The following is a 14969-nucleotide window of genomic DNA, read 5'->3' as shown; positions in this document are numbered from 1 at the left end:
TTACAATGTGGACAGCTACAATGGTAAACAAGTGGGTTAATAATTATAGGAAGGGGATACAGTTCGATAGATATAGTGAAGGTTCATAGAGGACTCTCATAGAAGTTATGGGTTAGGCAATGGCCTTAGGAGGTTCAGTTCGGTTAGCAAGATTCATTGTTGGAGTATAGCGAAGAAAGTCAGGTAGGATCAAAATAGGTTGAGTTAGGTTGACTTATTGGTTGGCTTGTAGTTCTGCATAGGGGTGTAGGATTGACGAATTAAGGTCAGTGTTTTTGTCCAAGTTGGATGCTGTGAGCTTGTGTCATTTTTTTTGTGCCATCTGTCAGATTTATGAGTAGGTGTGATTGGTCCCATTGATCGGTTCGGTGGGGATGTGTTTTTTGAATAGATGGGCCTTAGGTGTTTTCGCAATTCCCAAAGGTTCACAGAAAATATTGATAAATCAAACTGATGCAAAATACAGTTCATCCTAATTTGATACGTGAGTTATCAACCTCCTTGTTCTGTAAGAATATCTGATTTGCTGTAGGTATGTGTTCATTTATATCTTTCTTGCTGCTTATTATCCAGTGTAACATAACATGATATTTTTCCTCAGTATGGACTGTGAAACTACAGCTGTAGAGCAAAATAGTACAGTTTATAGTAATTTACTTTGTAACAAAAGACTTATGGCCTCAAATTTCAGGATATTGTGAAAGGAGGACAGAGCATGCAGAACAAAGAAAAGCGTTTCAATGAAGTCTGGTCTCTTAATCCTGGACCTGGATCTTATAACCTATGTAATGGAGGAATGTCAAATAAGATCAAGAGTCCTCGTGAGTCAACTTCTAGACATCTCAGAAAGTCGGTATGTCGCTTTTGTTCTTATTTTGTGGTGTAAATGTTTTTTAAAATCCCAGATATTGTGCTGGTCCCTTTTTAGGGCCTGTTTTACCAAACCGCGCTTAAAATGAAAGGAAGCCCATTCAGTTCCTATGGGCTTCCTCTCATTTGCTGCACTGGGAAACACTAGCATGATTTGGTTAAAGAGGCCCTTAGGGATTCTTTTACAAAAGTGCGCTAGCAATTTTAGCACGTATTAATGATTAGCGTGCGCTAAACGCTGGAGACGCCCATAGCTTAGAACTGCAAAGGTAATAATGGAATATAAATCTTGAGGTTATATTAATTAAATCTTGGCCTCTGCTGATGATGGAAAGCAATCTTTAATTAAACTAATGTTTGCATTATCGAACATTTTGTGGGGGTTAAGCTATGAAATCTTAATTCAATACTTTAAAACACCTTAATATAAGGTAAAAAGCAATTACAATTTTTCATCAGTCAGTCAACTTGCATCAAACGGGACAACATTACAAGAAGTTATTCTAGAATGTTTCAAAATAAATTTGCATTAGTTTTTTAGTTGTAGCTTGGCACAGTATCTAATACCGTTTGTTTGTGTTTCTGTTCAATATCCATAGATAGGCAATGGATAAATAGAACATAGGGTCAGATATTCCAAAGGGCTTATTTGTATAGCTAAGCAGTTTAATTTTGGCCATAACAAAGGATGTGCTTTATGCAATTATTTGTCCTTTTCTATTCTGTCTGTAACTAAACGGATCACAATTAAAAAAAAAAAATTAACATCTTGGTGGTGCAAAGAGCGGCATTTTTGAAAGGGACGTCCAAGTTGCGATTTGGACGTCCCTGCAAAACGGTGAAATCCAGGGGTGGGGAAACCCATATTTTTGAAACAAGATGGATGCACATCTTTCGTTTCGAAAATACTGTCAGGGACGTTCAGATCCTTAAATTTGGACGTCCCTAGACATGGACGTTTCTAACTTTCGGTGATTTTCGAAACCAAAGACATCCATGTCAAAAACGGCCAAATGCAAGCCATTTGGTCGTGGGAGGAACCAGCATTTGTAGTGCACTGGTCCCCTTGACATGCCAGGACAACAACTGGGCACCCTAGGGGGCACTGCAGTCTACTTCATAAATTGCTCCCAGGAACATAGCTCCCTTACCTTGTGTGCTGAGCCCCCAAAACCCACTACCCACAACTGTACACCACTACCATAGCCCTTATGGGTGAAGGGGGGCACCTATATATGGGTACAGTGGGTTTCTGGTGGGTTTTGGAGAGCTCGCTGTTTCCTCCACAAATGTAACAGGTAGGGAGGGTATGGGCCTGGGTCCACCTGTCTGATGTGCACTGCAGTTCTCACTAAAGCTGCTCCTGGGATGTGCATGCGTTGTCATGGACCTGAGTATGACATCTGAGGCTGGCACGACATATTTTGAAAGATGTTTTTTGACGGTGGGAGGGGGTTAGTGACTACTGGGGGAATAACGGGAGGTCATCCCTGATTCGCTTCAGTGGTCATCTGGTCATTTTAAGCACCTTTTTGTGCCTTAGTCGTAATAAAAACGCGTCCGGGTGAAAACGTCCAAGTGTTCATCAGGGATGTCCTTGTTTTTTTTCAATTATGGGTCAAAGACGTTCAAGTGTTAGGCACGCCCAAGTCCCACCTTCGCTGCGCCTCCGACAAGCCCCCTTGAACTTTGGCTGTCCTTGCGATGGAGTGCAGTTGGAGACGTCCTAAATTGGGTTTCGATTATACCAATTTGGACGTCCCTGGGAGAAGGATGTCCATCTTCCGATTTATGTCGAAAGATGGACATCCTTCTCTTTTGAAAATGAGCCCCTTAATATCACCGCTGTCCATATGAAAGTAGTGGTCACCATGCGCTACGTATCAGTTCTATGGATAATGGTGCCAAATGTAGATGAAATATTTAAATGCTGCAGCCAGCACTTAAAAGAAAAGCAGAGATCAAATGTTAACTTATTCACTTCGTACTTCACTGGGTCTGCATACTAATAGCTAGATTTACTAAATTGCAGTACTGCATCCCATTAAAACTTGATGTTATTAAATAGGTTTCATTGTGTACAATTGGACCTATATCAATATTCAAAATGGAGAATATTATTCATACACGCATACAAGCTGTGCATATGAAAGCCAGGTGTAGCTTTAGCCATGGCCTGTACTCCTCCCCTCCCCCCTTCATAGATGGTCCCTTTGCACTATGGTCCTACAGGGGCCATCATACCTTCTTCCAGATGTTCTCGATAATGGGGGGAAGGAGCTGGAGTATACAGGTCACCCCCACTGCAGGTCATCCCTTGCCCCAAAGAACTTCTGCATCTTTCTGCATTCTTTGATGCAGGGGTATGCTGGGAGTTCAGTGCCTTACTAATGCTCTGCCACAGGTTCAAGACATCACTCTGGTGAGGAGAGAAAGGAAGACTGTGCGGGCACGGGAGCAGTCAGTGTCAGCCACCCTTGGCATCGTCCACCCCTCCACGCAGATTCCCAGCATTCAGCCTCCTGTACAGAAGTCAAAAGTAACCCTGTCAGCACTTACGACAGCTCCTGACCTCCTGGAAAAATGTCTTTCTTAAAGAAAGGTCTGCTTTTTATGCATTGCTTGTAAACGCTGTGCATCGCTTGGAATGCATATCTACATACTAAACCTTCAAGAGTTGCTTCTACTATTTGCAACAGCTATGCTGCCTCTCTCCTTACATCGAGAAGGTAAATCTTATCCCAGTTGTGCATGCCATGGTAACATCAAGACTGGATTACTGCAATGCACTATACAATGGTCTGACTACAAAGGGCCTGCACCAGCTCCAGTTGATTCAGAATGCAGCAGCAAGACTCATAGAAGGTTGCAAGCAACGTGACCACATCACACCATTTTTGCAAAAACTTCATTGGCTACCAGTACAATACAGGCTAAATTTAAAACTCTATGTCTGATCTTCAAGGCCCTGAAATGAAATGGCCCCGAGTATCGGAAGAATAGGATGATCCTCCACACACCGCCAAGGACATCCTCTTCAAAAGACATTACACGATGTGATACCCGCAAGCGAGCCTTCTCCGGAGTAGCCCACAAACTCTGGAATGCATTGCCTGAAAGGCTCCGCTTAACACTAGACTACCTGTACTTCAGGAAGCAGGTGAAAGCTTGGCTCTTCAACCAAGCCTTTAATGGAAGAAGTAACTAACTTGTTAGTCTCACTCGCACACACAAGGATTGACTCGGGCTGCACATACTGCAGCGGGACATGTTTATCCACTCCTACCCTAGCTGAGATAATATTTAACCATCTCTCTGACCTCATGTGCAACTTCCTTCAAATCAATCACCTTACTTTCTAATTCTTTCTACTTTCTTACTCATCTACATGTTATAACTTTGCCTTACCCTTCACTACCAATTATAATGTTTTAGTACATATTGTGTTGTCATTGCAAGTAGTATACCATCTATTATGGGTTAATTCCAAGGATACTTTGAATGTTATTTTCACATGAGCATAACTATTAATTACATACAGTTATTAACCAGGCCTCAATACTTCCACTCCTGGTCTATCACCCTCTTGGGTGTAAAAGAACATTTTTTTCAAAAGGATTCAAGGAAACTATGTGGAGTCAGTCTTATCATTGGTCCTGTTTTTGTTTGCCCCCAATGTAAACATCAATGAAAAAAACTCCTACTGAGAAAAAACATTCATGTTACACTGTTGGTCAATTTAAATTTCTACACCCTGTGAAAACATATTCCTTCAGCTATCGGACACTAAATTCACTCATAATGTCTCTATGTTTACACCACATCTTAATACATTTTCTCTCATGGAAATTCTACTGCCCTATAGTATACAAACCCCTACTTATCTTGTGTTTTCTTTTGTATTTTCCAGCCGGCTGGTGTTTATATATCTCCTCTCTCTGCTTTTCTCTCAAATGAGCTTTCTTCCTTTTGTTGTGGGTATGCACTGCTGATTTCTCCGGGCGGGCTTTCCGTGCCTTACACTACTTATAATTCGTGTGGATTGAAAACATTGTTCTTCATCTTGTGATCCATTGTTCCTCTCCTCGTCAAGAACGTCTTGTTTCCTGAATGTCTTCGCTGCTTCAGGCAATCTATCTTTCTCCTTACATATCTTTCTTTTCTAAAGTTTTTTTTTTTTTACATCCGATTCCTTGCTCCAAGATGGCGGTGGTATTTATTATTATTTATTGCATTTGTATCCCACATTTTTCCACCTATTTGCAGGCTCAATGTGGCTTACAGAGTTTGGTTATGACATAATCATTCCTGATGCGCTCATTGACCTAGGCCAATCGGCTTTTGTCTTCCTTTTAAAGGGACCTCTCAGTAAAATGCCTTCCATTCTACATTTTTATTCATTCCAATTGGTGTTATTGTATTAAATTGAAATATCAATCGCTGTTCACGCTTCCATAATTGTTGTTTTATATCCCCCCCCCCCCCCCCCCCCGTTACCCTTATATATCATTTCTAAGACCATGAATTTCATCTGTTCAAAAGTGTGGCCTTCTTTTACACAATGCAATGCCATAGGCGCTTCTGGTCTTTTATGAGTAATGCCATGTTTATGTTCTATTATTTGCTATTCACACTGCCATAATTGTTGTTTTATATCCCCCCTCTCTTACCCTTATATATCACTTCTAAGACCATGAATTTCATCTGTTCGAACAGAAAAAATTTGTTGTTTAACGCCAATTCTATTAGTTGTTGCAAAAATGATGTAGGAACTGTCCATTTTTGCCCCCCCTCCAGCCACCCAGCGATTCTCCTTTCTCCCCTGCTCCCCCTCCAGCCACCCAGCGATTCTCCTCTGTTTCCTGCCCCCCCTGTAGCCACCCAGCGATTTTCTTCTGTTCCCTGCCCCCCTCCAACCACCCAGCGATTCTCCTCTCTCCCCTGCCCCCCCTCCAGCCACCCAGCGATTCTCCTTTTTACCTTGCCCCCCTCCAGCCACCCACTGATGCTCTTCTCTCCCCTGCCTCCCTCTAGCCACCCAGCGATTCTCCTCTCTCCCCTGCCTCCCCTCCAGCCACCCAGCGATTCTTGTCTCTCCCCTGCCCCCCCTCCAACCACCCAGCGATTCTCCTGTCTCCCCTGCCCCCCTCCAGCCACTCTGCGATTCTCCTCTCTCCCATGCCCCCCCTACAGGCACCCAGCGATTGGCCTCTCTCCCCTGCTCCCCCTCCAGCCACCCAGAGATTCTCCTCACTCCCCAGTTTACCTCCATCGAAGCGGCCGCGTCTTTGAAAGCCCTGCCCGCCTGTAGCCTTCCCTTCGACTTCGTTCCCTCAGAGTCCCGCCTGCTGATGTCATTTCCTCTTTCCGCGAGGGCAGGACTCTGAGGGAATGAACTCGAAGGGAAGGCTATAGACGTTGAGGCTGTGCCTCGTGCTGCTATCCTGTGGTTGGTCAGTGCTGTTTGTGATGAACCCGGAAGTACGTGACGTCAGTACAGGAGATGGATACAGCATGAACCCTTCAAACCTTCACTGCCACGGAGTCAGCTTCAGAACGTTGGAGGTGCTTTTTATTATATAGGATATGTTCTATCTTTGCTTACACCCTATACTGTCTACTAAAATGTTTTATTGTGTATTAACATTGTAATGTACCATACTATGCTGTACTTTGTATTGTCTGAATATTTTTACTGCTGTAATTGTCTGTTGCTTATTCTTGCTGTACACCGTCTTGAGTGAATTCCTTCAAAAAGGCAGCAAAGGAAACATAAATCAATCAATCAATCAATAGGCTAATAGCTAGCTGTTAACTTGGGCAGTTCCCGTGAGAGCTGCTGTCAGCTGGCCCAAGCTAACCACATGATGAAGGCTCGTTAAAGATATGTGGCCCCCCTGCCCGCATGCTCACTTGCCTGGGTAGAGCTGCCATCTGCTGACCAGCCTGAGTTCTCTGCTGCTGCCTTGCCTGATCGTGAGATGAATCCCACTTGCCAGCCTCTGTTTTCAGTTCCTGACCTACTACGAATCCAGTGTTCCTGAGCATTATCATCTGTCAGGTTGAACTGCGTGTTCCTTAGTGCTTGTGGTGTTGGGTGTCCTACAAGTTTTGAACTAGGGCTAGTATGCATTATCTTTGCTTTGACAGGTTCTTAAAACTCAGTACTTTACCATCTTTGGGTATTTCTGCTTAAGTGCAGTGTCTCTCATTACATTTGCTGCCAATATCCTATATAATAAAACGCACCTCCAACATTCTGAAGCTGACTGCATGGCTGAGACATTCCTGCTCTCTGTATCCATCTCCTGAATTGACATCACGTACTTCCGGGTTCGTCACAAGCAGAAGTGACCAACCACACGAGGTTTCTCGGTTTCAGAATACTGGAGGTGCATCTGTTAAATAGGATTGGTCAGTTCCTTGAAGCATAGCCAGAACTCAGCGTCCTGCACAGTAACACTCAGACACCAGAGAGAGGGGGGGGGGGGCCTGACACCAGAGAGAGGGGGGGCCTGACACCAGAGAGAGGGAGGGGGGCCCTGACACCAGAAGGCGGGGGGAGGTCTCTCTCTCTCTCTCTCTCACAGTCAATGTCTTTCTCTCACTCTCACACACTGTCTCTCATCCACTCTATGTCTCGCACTGTATCACATTCACTCTCTGTGTCACAGTCACTCACACACTCTCTTGGTCTCATACACTCAGTCTCACAGAGAGTCTGTGTCTCACACACACTCTCTCTCTCACACACACTGTATCTGTGTGAAACACACTCTCTCTCTCACACTGTGTCTCACATATGCACTTGCACACACTCTCATTCTCACACACACACTCTCTCTCTCACAAACACACTCACACCCAGACTCACTCTCTCTCTCTCTCACACACACACACTCTCTCTCTCACAGACACACTCGCACCCAGACTCACTCTCTCTCACACACACACACACACACACTCGCACATTCACTCTCTCTCTCTCACATACACTCTCTCAAACATACACACTCCGAGGAAACCCTTGCTAGCGCCCGTTTCATTTGTGTCAGAAATGGGCCTTTTTTTACTAGTCTTTAATAAATCAGTGTACTTTCCTCTCAGTGTTTATAATTTGGACTGTTCTGGAGTTTGGATTGCATGAATGAAAAGTTTGTGATCCAATCCCAGAGTGCTAAATTACCATTATATGTCATATTTGTACTTCCCTCTCTTTGCCGGTCTTCTAATGAGGCACAGTTATTATGTTTAGTCCCCACAGTTTGGTATAAATAGTTTTTACCCAGGTCAGAAACTGCCCAGTAACCCCCACCCAGGACAAGGATTTAAACAAATATAGCCAGGACACCCGGACAAACGCTTTTTCTGCATATATTCCCAGTAGTGGCGCAGTGTCTGCCTAGTTTTGTGTCGAGTATATAACATGGAGAACCCTCCGAATGTTGTCAAACGTTTGACGCCGCATGGTAAAACCTCATCAGAAACCTGAATAATCTATATAAGCACCATTTACAAATTAAGAAGAAACACTGGGATCAGTGTTTAGCTGCACAGAGACTATATAATTTGAAATGTCATATCTGAAATGCATGTATGAATTGAAATGCCTGAATTTAGATGTTTTCAAGATATACCTTCTATTTGTGCAGCCTAATCTATTTTTTTGTTTTAGCGGCATATTATCACTATTTAGACATATAAGTTAGATGTCAGTGCAGTATCTCTGGAGAGCCCCAAATTTCACCTCTGAGCCAAATCGACAAATCGTATTGAGCCAAATCGGCAAATAGTAAAACCCCTGGACCAGATGGCATGCACCCTAGGGAAATGAAAGAACTCAGACATGAAATTGCTGATTTGTAACATGTTGTTAAAATCGTCCATAGTTCCTGAAGATTGGACGGTGGTCAATATAATGCCAATTTTTAAAATGTTTTACAGGGGTGATCCGGAAATTACAGACTGGTAAGCCCGAGTTCAGTGCTGGGCATGATGGATTTGAAAGATCTCATTTCTTGAATGAGGAGATCCAGTTGAGTATCAGATGCTTTCAATGCCATTTTTTCTGGCATGCTCGATTCTGGTTTGAGCCTTTTACCACTTGGAGATGATAGTTGATCACTTTAAAGATTTTTAGCAGTCGCCATAGATGATAAAAAGAAGTTTGATTGTCAAAATACTGCCTATTGAGAGAAGTAGGATCGCTATACAAGTTATATTTCTCCCGATAAGAGGAGCACTCCCTTTATGTGTTTACTCAGGACTCTTGCCAAGCTCCACCCCCCCCTTGAGGCAAATTTCTATTTGGGGATGACCTCAGCAATTTTGTTAAGGAGCTGGGTGAGTCCAGATCTTAGCATCTTCCAGAGTACAAGCCTTGTTTCTCGGCTCACCCTTCGGGCTCGGCAACCCCGGAAGTCTTCCTTTTGGGGGGAAAGGGAACTGGCAGGGCACTCGGGGCAAGTGGCTGCTGCCTCCCAGCAATCCCAATGTTGCCAGACCGGCCCACCCATCTGGGTCGATAGAGGGATGCATTGAGGCATTTCGGGACATGTGGGCCACCATCATCACAGACCAGGGGGTGCTGGATATTCTGGGTAATGGCTACATTCTAGAGTTCTCCCACCTGGTCGCTCTTCTCTTCTTATGGTCTCCTTGTGGGGGGGGGGGGGGGGGGGGGGGCTCTGGCGGTTCAGATCAGAGGCACGGTAGAGGCGCTGCTGGCCCTTCGGGCCATTGTTCCCGTTCCTACCACTGAGTATGGTCTGAGTCTGTACTCCATCTATTTTGTGGTTCCCTGGTCTGGGTCAGTACTCTATCTATTTTGTGGTTCCCGGGAAGATAGGAACAGTATGACCTATTCTGGATCTCAAAGAGGTCATCAGGCGTCTACGAAAGGCCCATTTTCGGATGTAGACCCTGAAGTCTGTGTTAGCATCCATTCGAGGGGGAGAGTTTCTCTCCGCTCTCAATCTCAAGAAGGCATACCTACACATCCCTATCTGCGGGCTGCATCAGCAGTTCCTCTGGTTTGCAGTTTTGGCCCGTCATTTCCTGCTCCAGGCCCTGTCATTTGGTCTAGCCATGGCCCCAAGGACCTTTTCCAAGGTTATGGTCATGATAGCATCCTTTCTGCAGAGGCAGGGGATTCGTGTTCACCCGTGCCTGATGACTAGCGGATCTGGGCCTCCTCTTACCAAGTCAGAGTAGAATCCACTTCAGTAATAGTTCGCCTCCTGCAGTTTTCTGGTTTGGGTGATCAATTTCGTCTAGAGCAGGCTGGTGCTGTTGGACCACCTTGAGCATCTAGGTGTCCTTTTTGATACCCAGTGAGCTTGAGTGTTTCTGACAGAGGAATGGCGCTTGAAGTTAGCATGCCAGATTCAATTGCTGCTGCTGCTTCATTCCTGGCCATGGGTCCTCGGATCCATGACAGTAGCCATGGAAGTGTTACTTGGACATGCATGTGGCTTTACTCATACTACCCCTCTCCTCAAGTCGCTTCACTGGCTCCCTATCCGTTTTTGCATCCTGTTCAAACTTCTTCTACTGACCTATAAATGTACTCACTCTGCTGCTCCCCAGTATCTCTCCACACTCGTCCTCCCATACACCCCTTCCAGTGCACTCCGTTCCATGGATAAATCCTTCTTATTTATTTATTTATTTCATTGCATTTGTATCCCATATTTCCCACCTTTTTGCGGGCGCAGTGTGGCTTACAATAAGTTGTGAGTGATAGAAATACAATTTGTTACTACTCGGTTATGGATTACATTGTGAGGAGTTATGCGAGACAAACTCAGAGTATCATTAAGGAATATAACAATGGAAAAGAGCAGTGAAACATTGGGGGAACAACGGGAAACTAAAAGGGGCAGTACATAACAACAAGAAAGTACATGGTATACATTTTCTGTGAGTAGAAGTATGAGTGTGGTGAGATTACAGGGGATGAGAATTCAGAGTGGCTGTATTGAAGCATTATTGAACCGTGGGTGTGGGCTTTATGTGTTTTGGTTCTTTCCGTAAGTATTCTCAAAAAGATGGATCTTCAATAGTTTGTGGAAGGTGGCTTGCTCGTAGGTCATTTTCAAGTTGCGCGGCAGTGAATTCCAGAATTGCGTGCTCATGTAAGAATAGGTTGACGCGTGCAGTGCCTTGTATTTCAAGCCTTTGCAATTAGGGAAGTGGAGGTTGAGGAAAGTTCGGGATGATCTTTTAGCATTTCTGGGTGGTAGATCTATTAGATCAGACATGTAGGCTGGGGCTTCACTGTGAATGATTTTGTGGACTAATGTGCATGCTTTATAAGTAATGCGTTCCTTAAGTGGGAGCCAGTGTAGCTTCTCTCGTAAGGGTTTTGCACTTTCATATTTTGGTTTTCCGAAGATGAGTCTGGCTGCTGTGTTCTGGGCTGTTTGGAGTTTCCTCAGTATTTGCTCTTTGCAACCTGCGTATAGTGAGTTGCAGTAATCCAGATGGCTGAGTACGAGGGATTTCACTAGGCTGCGAAAGACGGATCTTGGGAAGAATGGTCTTATTCTTTTCAATTTCCACATGCAGTAGAACATCTTTTTGGTTGTGTTGTTTGCATGAGTTTCGAGTGTTAGGTGGCGGTCGATGGTGACTCCAAGGATTTTTAACGTTTCTGAGATTGGAAGGTTTAGTTTTGGTGTGTTTATAGCAGTGAATTCATTCGTGTTGTACTGGGAAGTGAGTATCAGGCATTGAGTTTTTTCTGCATTTAGTTTCAAGCGAAATGCATCTGCCCAGGTGTTCATGATGTGTAGACTTTGGTTAATTTCATTGAGGATCTCTTTAATGTCTTCTTTGAAATGGATGTATATTGTTACATCATCGGCGTATATATATGGGTTGAGGTTATGATTTGATAGGAGTTTTGCCAAGGGGATCATCATTAGGTTGAAGATGGTTGGTGAGAGGGGTGATCCTTGTGGTACTCCATATTCAGGTGTCCATTCAGCAGACGTGGTTGAATTTGATGTGACTTGATATGACCGCTGGGTTAGGAATCCCTTGAACCAGTTTAGGACATTTCCTCCGATGCCAAAATATTCAAGTATGTGTAATAGGATTTTGTGGTCAACCATGTCGAAGGCACTTGACATGTCAAGTTGTAGGAGGAGTATATTGTTGCCGGTTGCAATCATTTGTTTAAACTTAGTCATGAGGGTAATTAATACTGTTTCTGTGCTGTGGTTCGACCGGAATCCTGATTGGGCATCATGCAGTATTGAGTGTTTGTTTAGATAGTTTGTGAGTTGTTTAGTTACCATTCCTTCGGTTATTTTGGTTATTAGTGATATGGATGCTACTGGTTTGTAATTGGTTCCCTTCTCCACTACTGCCAACTCCAGACTTCGCTCCTTCTGTCTCGCTGCACCCTACGCCTGGAATGGACTTCCTGAGCCCCTACGTCATGCCCCATCCTAGACCATCTTTAAATCTAGATTGAAAGCCCATCTCTTTAACATTGCTTTTGACTTGTCACCACTCGCCCCACCTACCCTCCTCTCCTCTTTCCTCTACACATTAATTAATTTGCTTGCTTTATTTTTGTCTATTAGATTGTAAGCTCTTTGAGCAGGGACTGTCTTTCTTCTATGTTTGTGCAGCGCTGCGTACGCTTTGTAGCGCTATAGAAATGCTAAATAGTAGTAGTAGTAGTAGCTGCTGGTCTCTGGTTTCAGAGGACTACAGCATCCAGCTTCCTTGGATGCTGGCAGCCAGACAGAGCATAAAGTGAAGTGGTCACTGCTTCCCTGGTTGTTGACCCTGGGAAGGGCCTTCCCGATCCTGCATTGGGAGATTGTGTCTGTGGATGCCAGTTTGTTGGACTGGGGGGCCCTTCGCAATGGTTACCTGGCACAGGGCTCTTGGTGTCCAAAAGAGGCGCATTGGCCCATCAGTCGTCTCCAATTGTGAGCGGTGTGCTGATCTCTGGAGGCCTTTGCCCTGCTATTGGAGAGGGCCTTGGTTCGGGCCTTTTTGGACATTGTGATGGCGGTGGCCTATATCATCAAGCAAGGAGGGGTCTCACAGCAGTCAGCTGGCTGTGGAGTCCAGCTTGTTAATGGCATGGGCAGAGAGACATCTGTGGTGCCTGTCGGCAACTCACATTGTGAGGACCCCTCAATGTGGAGGCCGACTTTCTCAGTCGACACACTCTGGATTCCGGTAAGTGGGAGCTGTTGGCCGAGTTGTTTCAGCTTGTAGTGTGCTTGGATCTCTTGGCTACAAAGTCCTATGTAAAGGTTCCTCAGTTCTTCAGCAGTCGCAAGGAAAGGGACTCTCTGGGTCTGGACGCCCTGCTGCAATTGTGGCTGAGTGAAGGCCTTCCATATACCTTTCCCCCATGGACGATGATAGGCCAGGTGTTGAGGAGAGTGGTGGACCTTTGGGGCAGGGTGATCCTGCTGGCTCTGGACTGGCCATGGCGCCTGTGGTATGCAGATCTCACGCGGCTCTTATATGAGGATCCGCTGCGATTCCCTCGGGATCAAGGTCTTTTCTGTTAGGGCCTGGTGGCCATGGAGGATCTCTCCCCCTTTGGGCTGATGGCTTGGCCCTGAAAAGGGCTTAGCTGAAGAAGAAGGATTGTTTGGATTCGGTCATTGCTTTCCTGATTCAGACCGGGAAGCGCTCTACTTCCTTGGCGTTTGCCCGAGTGTGGCGAGTTTTTAAGGCTGGTGCATGGAGAGGGGTTTCGACCCCTTTGCTTCTTCCATGGGCCACTTTTTGCAGAAGGGAGTGCCAAGGGGCTAGCGCTGGGTTCCTTGAGGGTTCAAGTGGCAGCCCTGGCTTGTTTTTAGGGCCACTTGCAGGACTCTTCTTTAGCGGCTCTTTTGGTTGTGGTTCATTTTCTGAGAGGTGTGGGTGGCCTTAAACTGCCCTTTCGGGTGCCTTTTCCGGAATGGGTGACTCTTCTTTAGTGGCTCTTTTGGTTGTGGTTCATTTTCTGAGAGGTGTGGGTGGCCTTAAATTGCCCTTTCGAGTGCCTTTTCCGGAATGGGATCTTAATCTGGTCCTTTGGGCGCTCTCTGTTTGAGCCCCTTCACAAGGTGACCCTGATAGATCTCACGCTGAAGACGGTATTCCTTAGGGCGATTACATTGGTCCATCGCATCTCGCAGCTTCGGGTGCTCTCTTGGAGGGACCCTTTTGTCTGTTTTTCGGAGGTGGGGGAGGGGGTCTCGCTTCGGGCAGGACCTTTCTTCTGGCTCAAGTGATTTCGGCCTTTCTTTTTATTCCGTTGTTGAACCACCCTTCCCTTCGTCGAGAGGATGTGGGGAAGCAGTATGCCTCTTGGACGCTTCTGGATATTCGAGGGATGCTCATGCATTATCTGGAGGATACCAATGACTTTTGCTGTCCGTACAGAAGTTGGGTCTCATGGTGTCCAAGGTATCCTTTGCTTGGTGGGTGAAAGAGGCCACTCTACCAGGCATCTGGCTACATCTTGGATGGAGGCTTCATTGTCTTCGGTGGATATCTGTAGGACAGCAACGTGGGTATTGCTGCATACCTTCAGTAAGTATTATAGTGTGGATGGTGCCATGCGGACAGGGGCCGTGTTTGGGGTGTTGGGTCTGCATGCGGCAGGTTCAGCTTTCCACCCTCGTAGGGATAGCTTTTGACATCCCATTCATCCTGGAATAGTGGGAATGAATGTAATGGAAGGAGAAATTAGAACTTACCTGATATATATTTTTTTCATTAGTTCTTCACACTATTCAAGGATCTCTCCTGTGATACGATGCCTTCTTTGGTGGTTCTATGCACTGTCTTTGTATCCTGTTTTCTAGGGGCCTTATCTTCAGATTGTTCTTGGGACTGGCCACTGTATGTTTGTTGCTGGTCATGCTCTGCGTTAGGAGTTCTTTCTTCCTTGCTTGAGGACTGATACTGAGGAAGTGGGCTGTTAGCAGGGAGCTATTTAGTGGTGCTCAGTTTCTGTATTCTCTATCTCCACCTGCTGGTCAATGGACATGATTACTCACTTGTCCTGGAATAGTGTGAAGCCCTAATTTCTCCTTTTCAAGAAACATTATGGTTAATAATACATGTTACTG

The 14969-nt window shown here is 45.2% G+C and overlaps 1 protein-coding gene across 1 annotated transcript in view; it reads left to right on the top strand.

The window, feature by feature from the left end:
* STPG2 (sperm tail PG-rich repeat containing 2) overlaps positions 1 to 14969 on the top strand; it is an 873622-nt gene that overhangs the window by 29540 nt on the left and 829113 nt on the right. The window contains exon 3 of the mRNA XM_030190712.1: positions 692 to 853. Within this exon, the coding sequence (XP_030046572.1) occupies positions 692 to 853 (162 nt within the window). The remainder of the gene's footprint in view (positions 1 to 691; positions 854 to 14969) is intronic.

This window comes from Microcaecilia unicolor, chromosome 2 (assembly GCF_901765095.1).
Source record: "Microcaecilia unicolor chromosome 2, aMicUni1.1, whole genome shotgun sequence".
In the NCBI taxonomy this organism is placed as follows: domain Eukaryota; kingdom Metazoa; phylum Chordata; class Amphibia; order Gymnophiona; family Siphonopidae; genus Microcaecilia; species Microcaecilia unicolor.
Note: the sequence above shows the minus strand (reverse complement) of the source record. Positions and strands in the feature narration are given on the sequence as shown.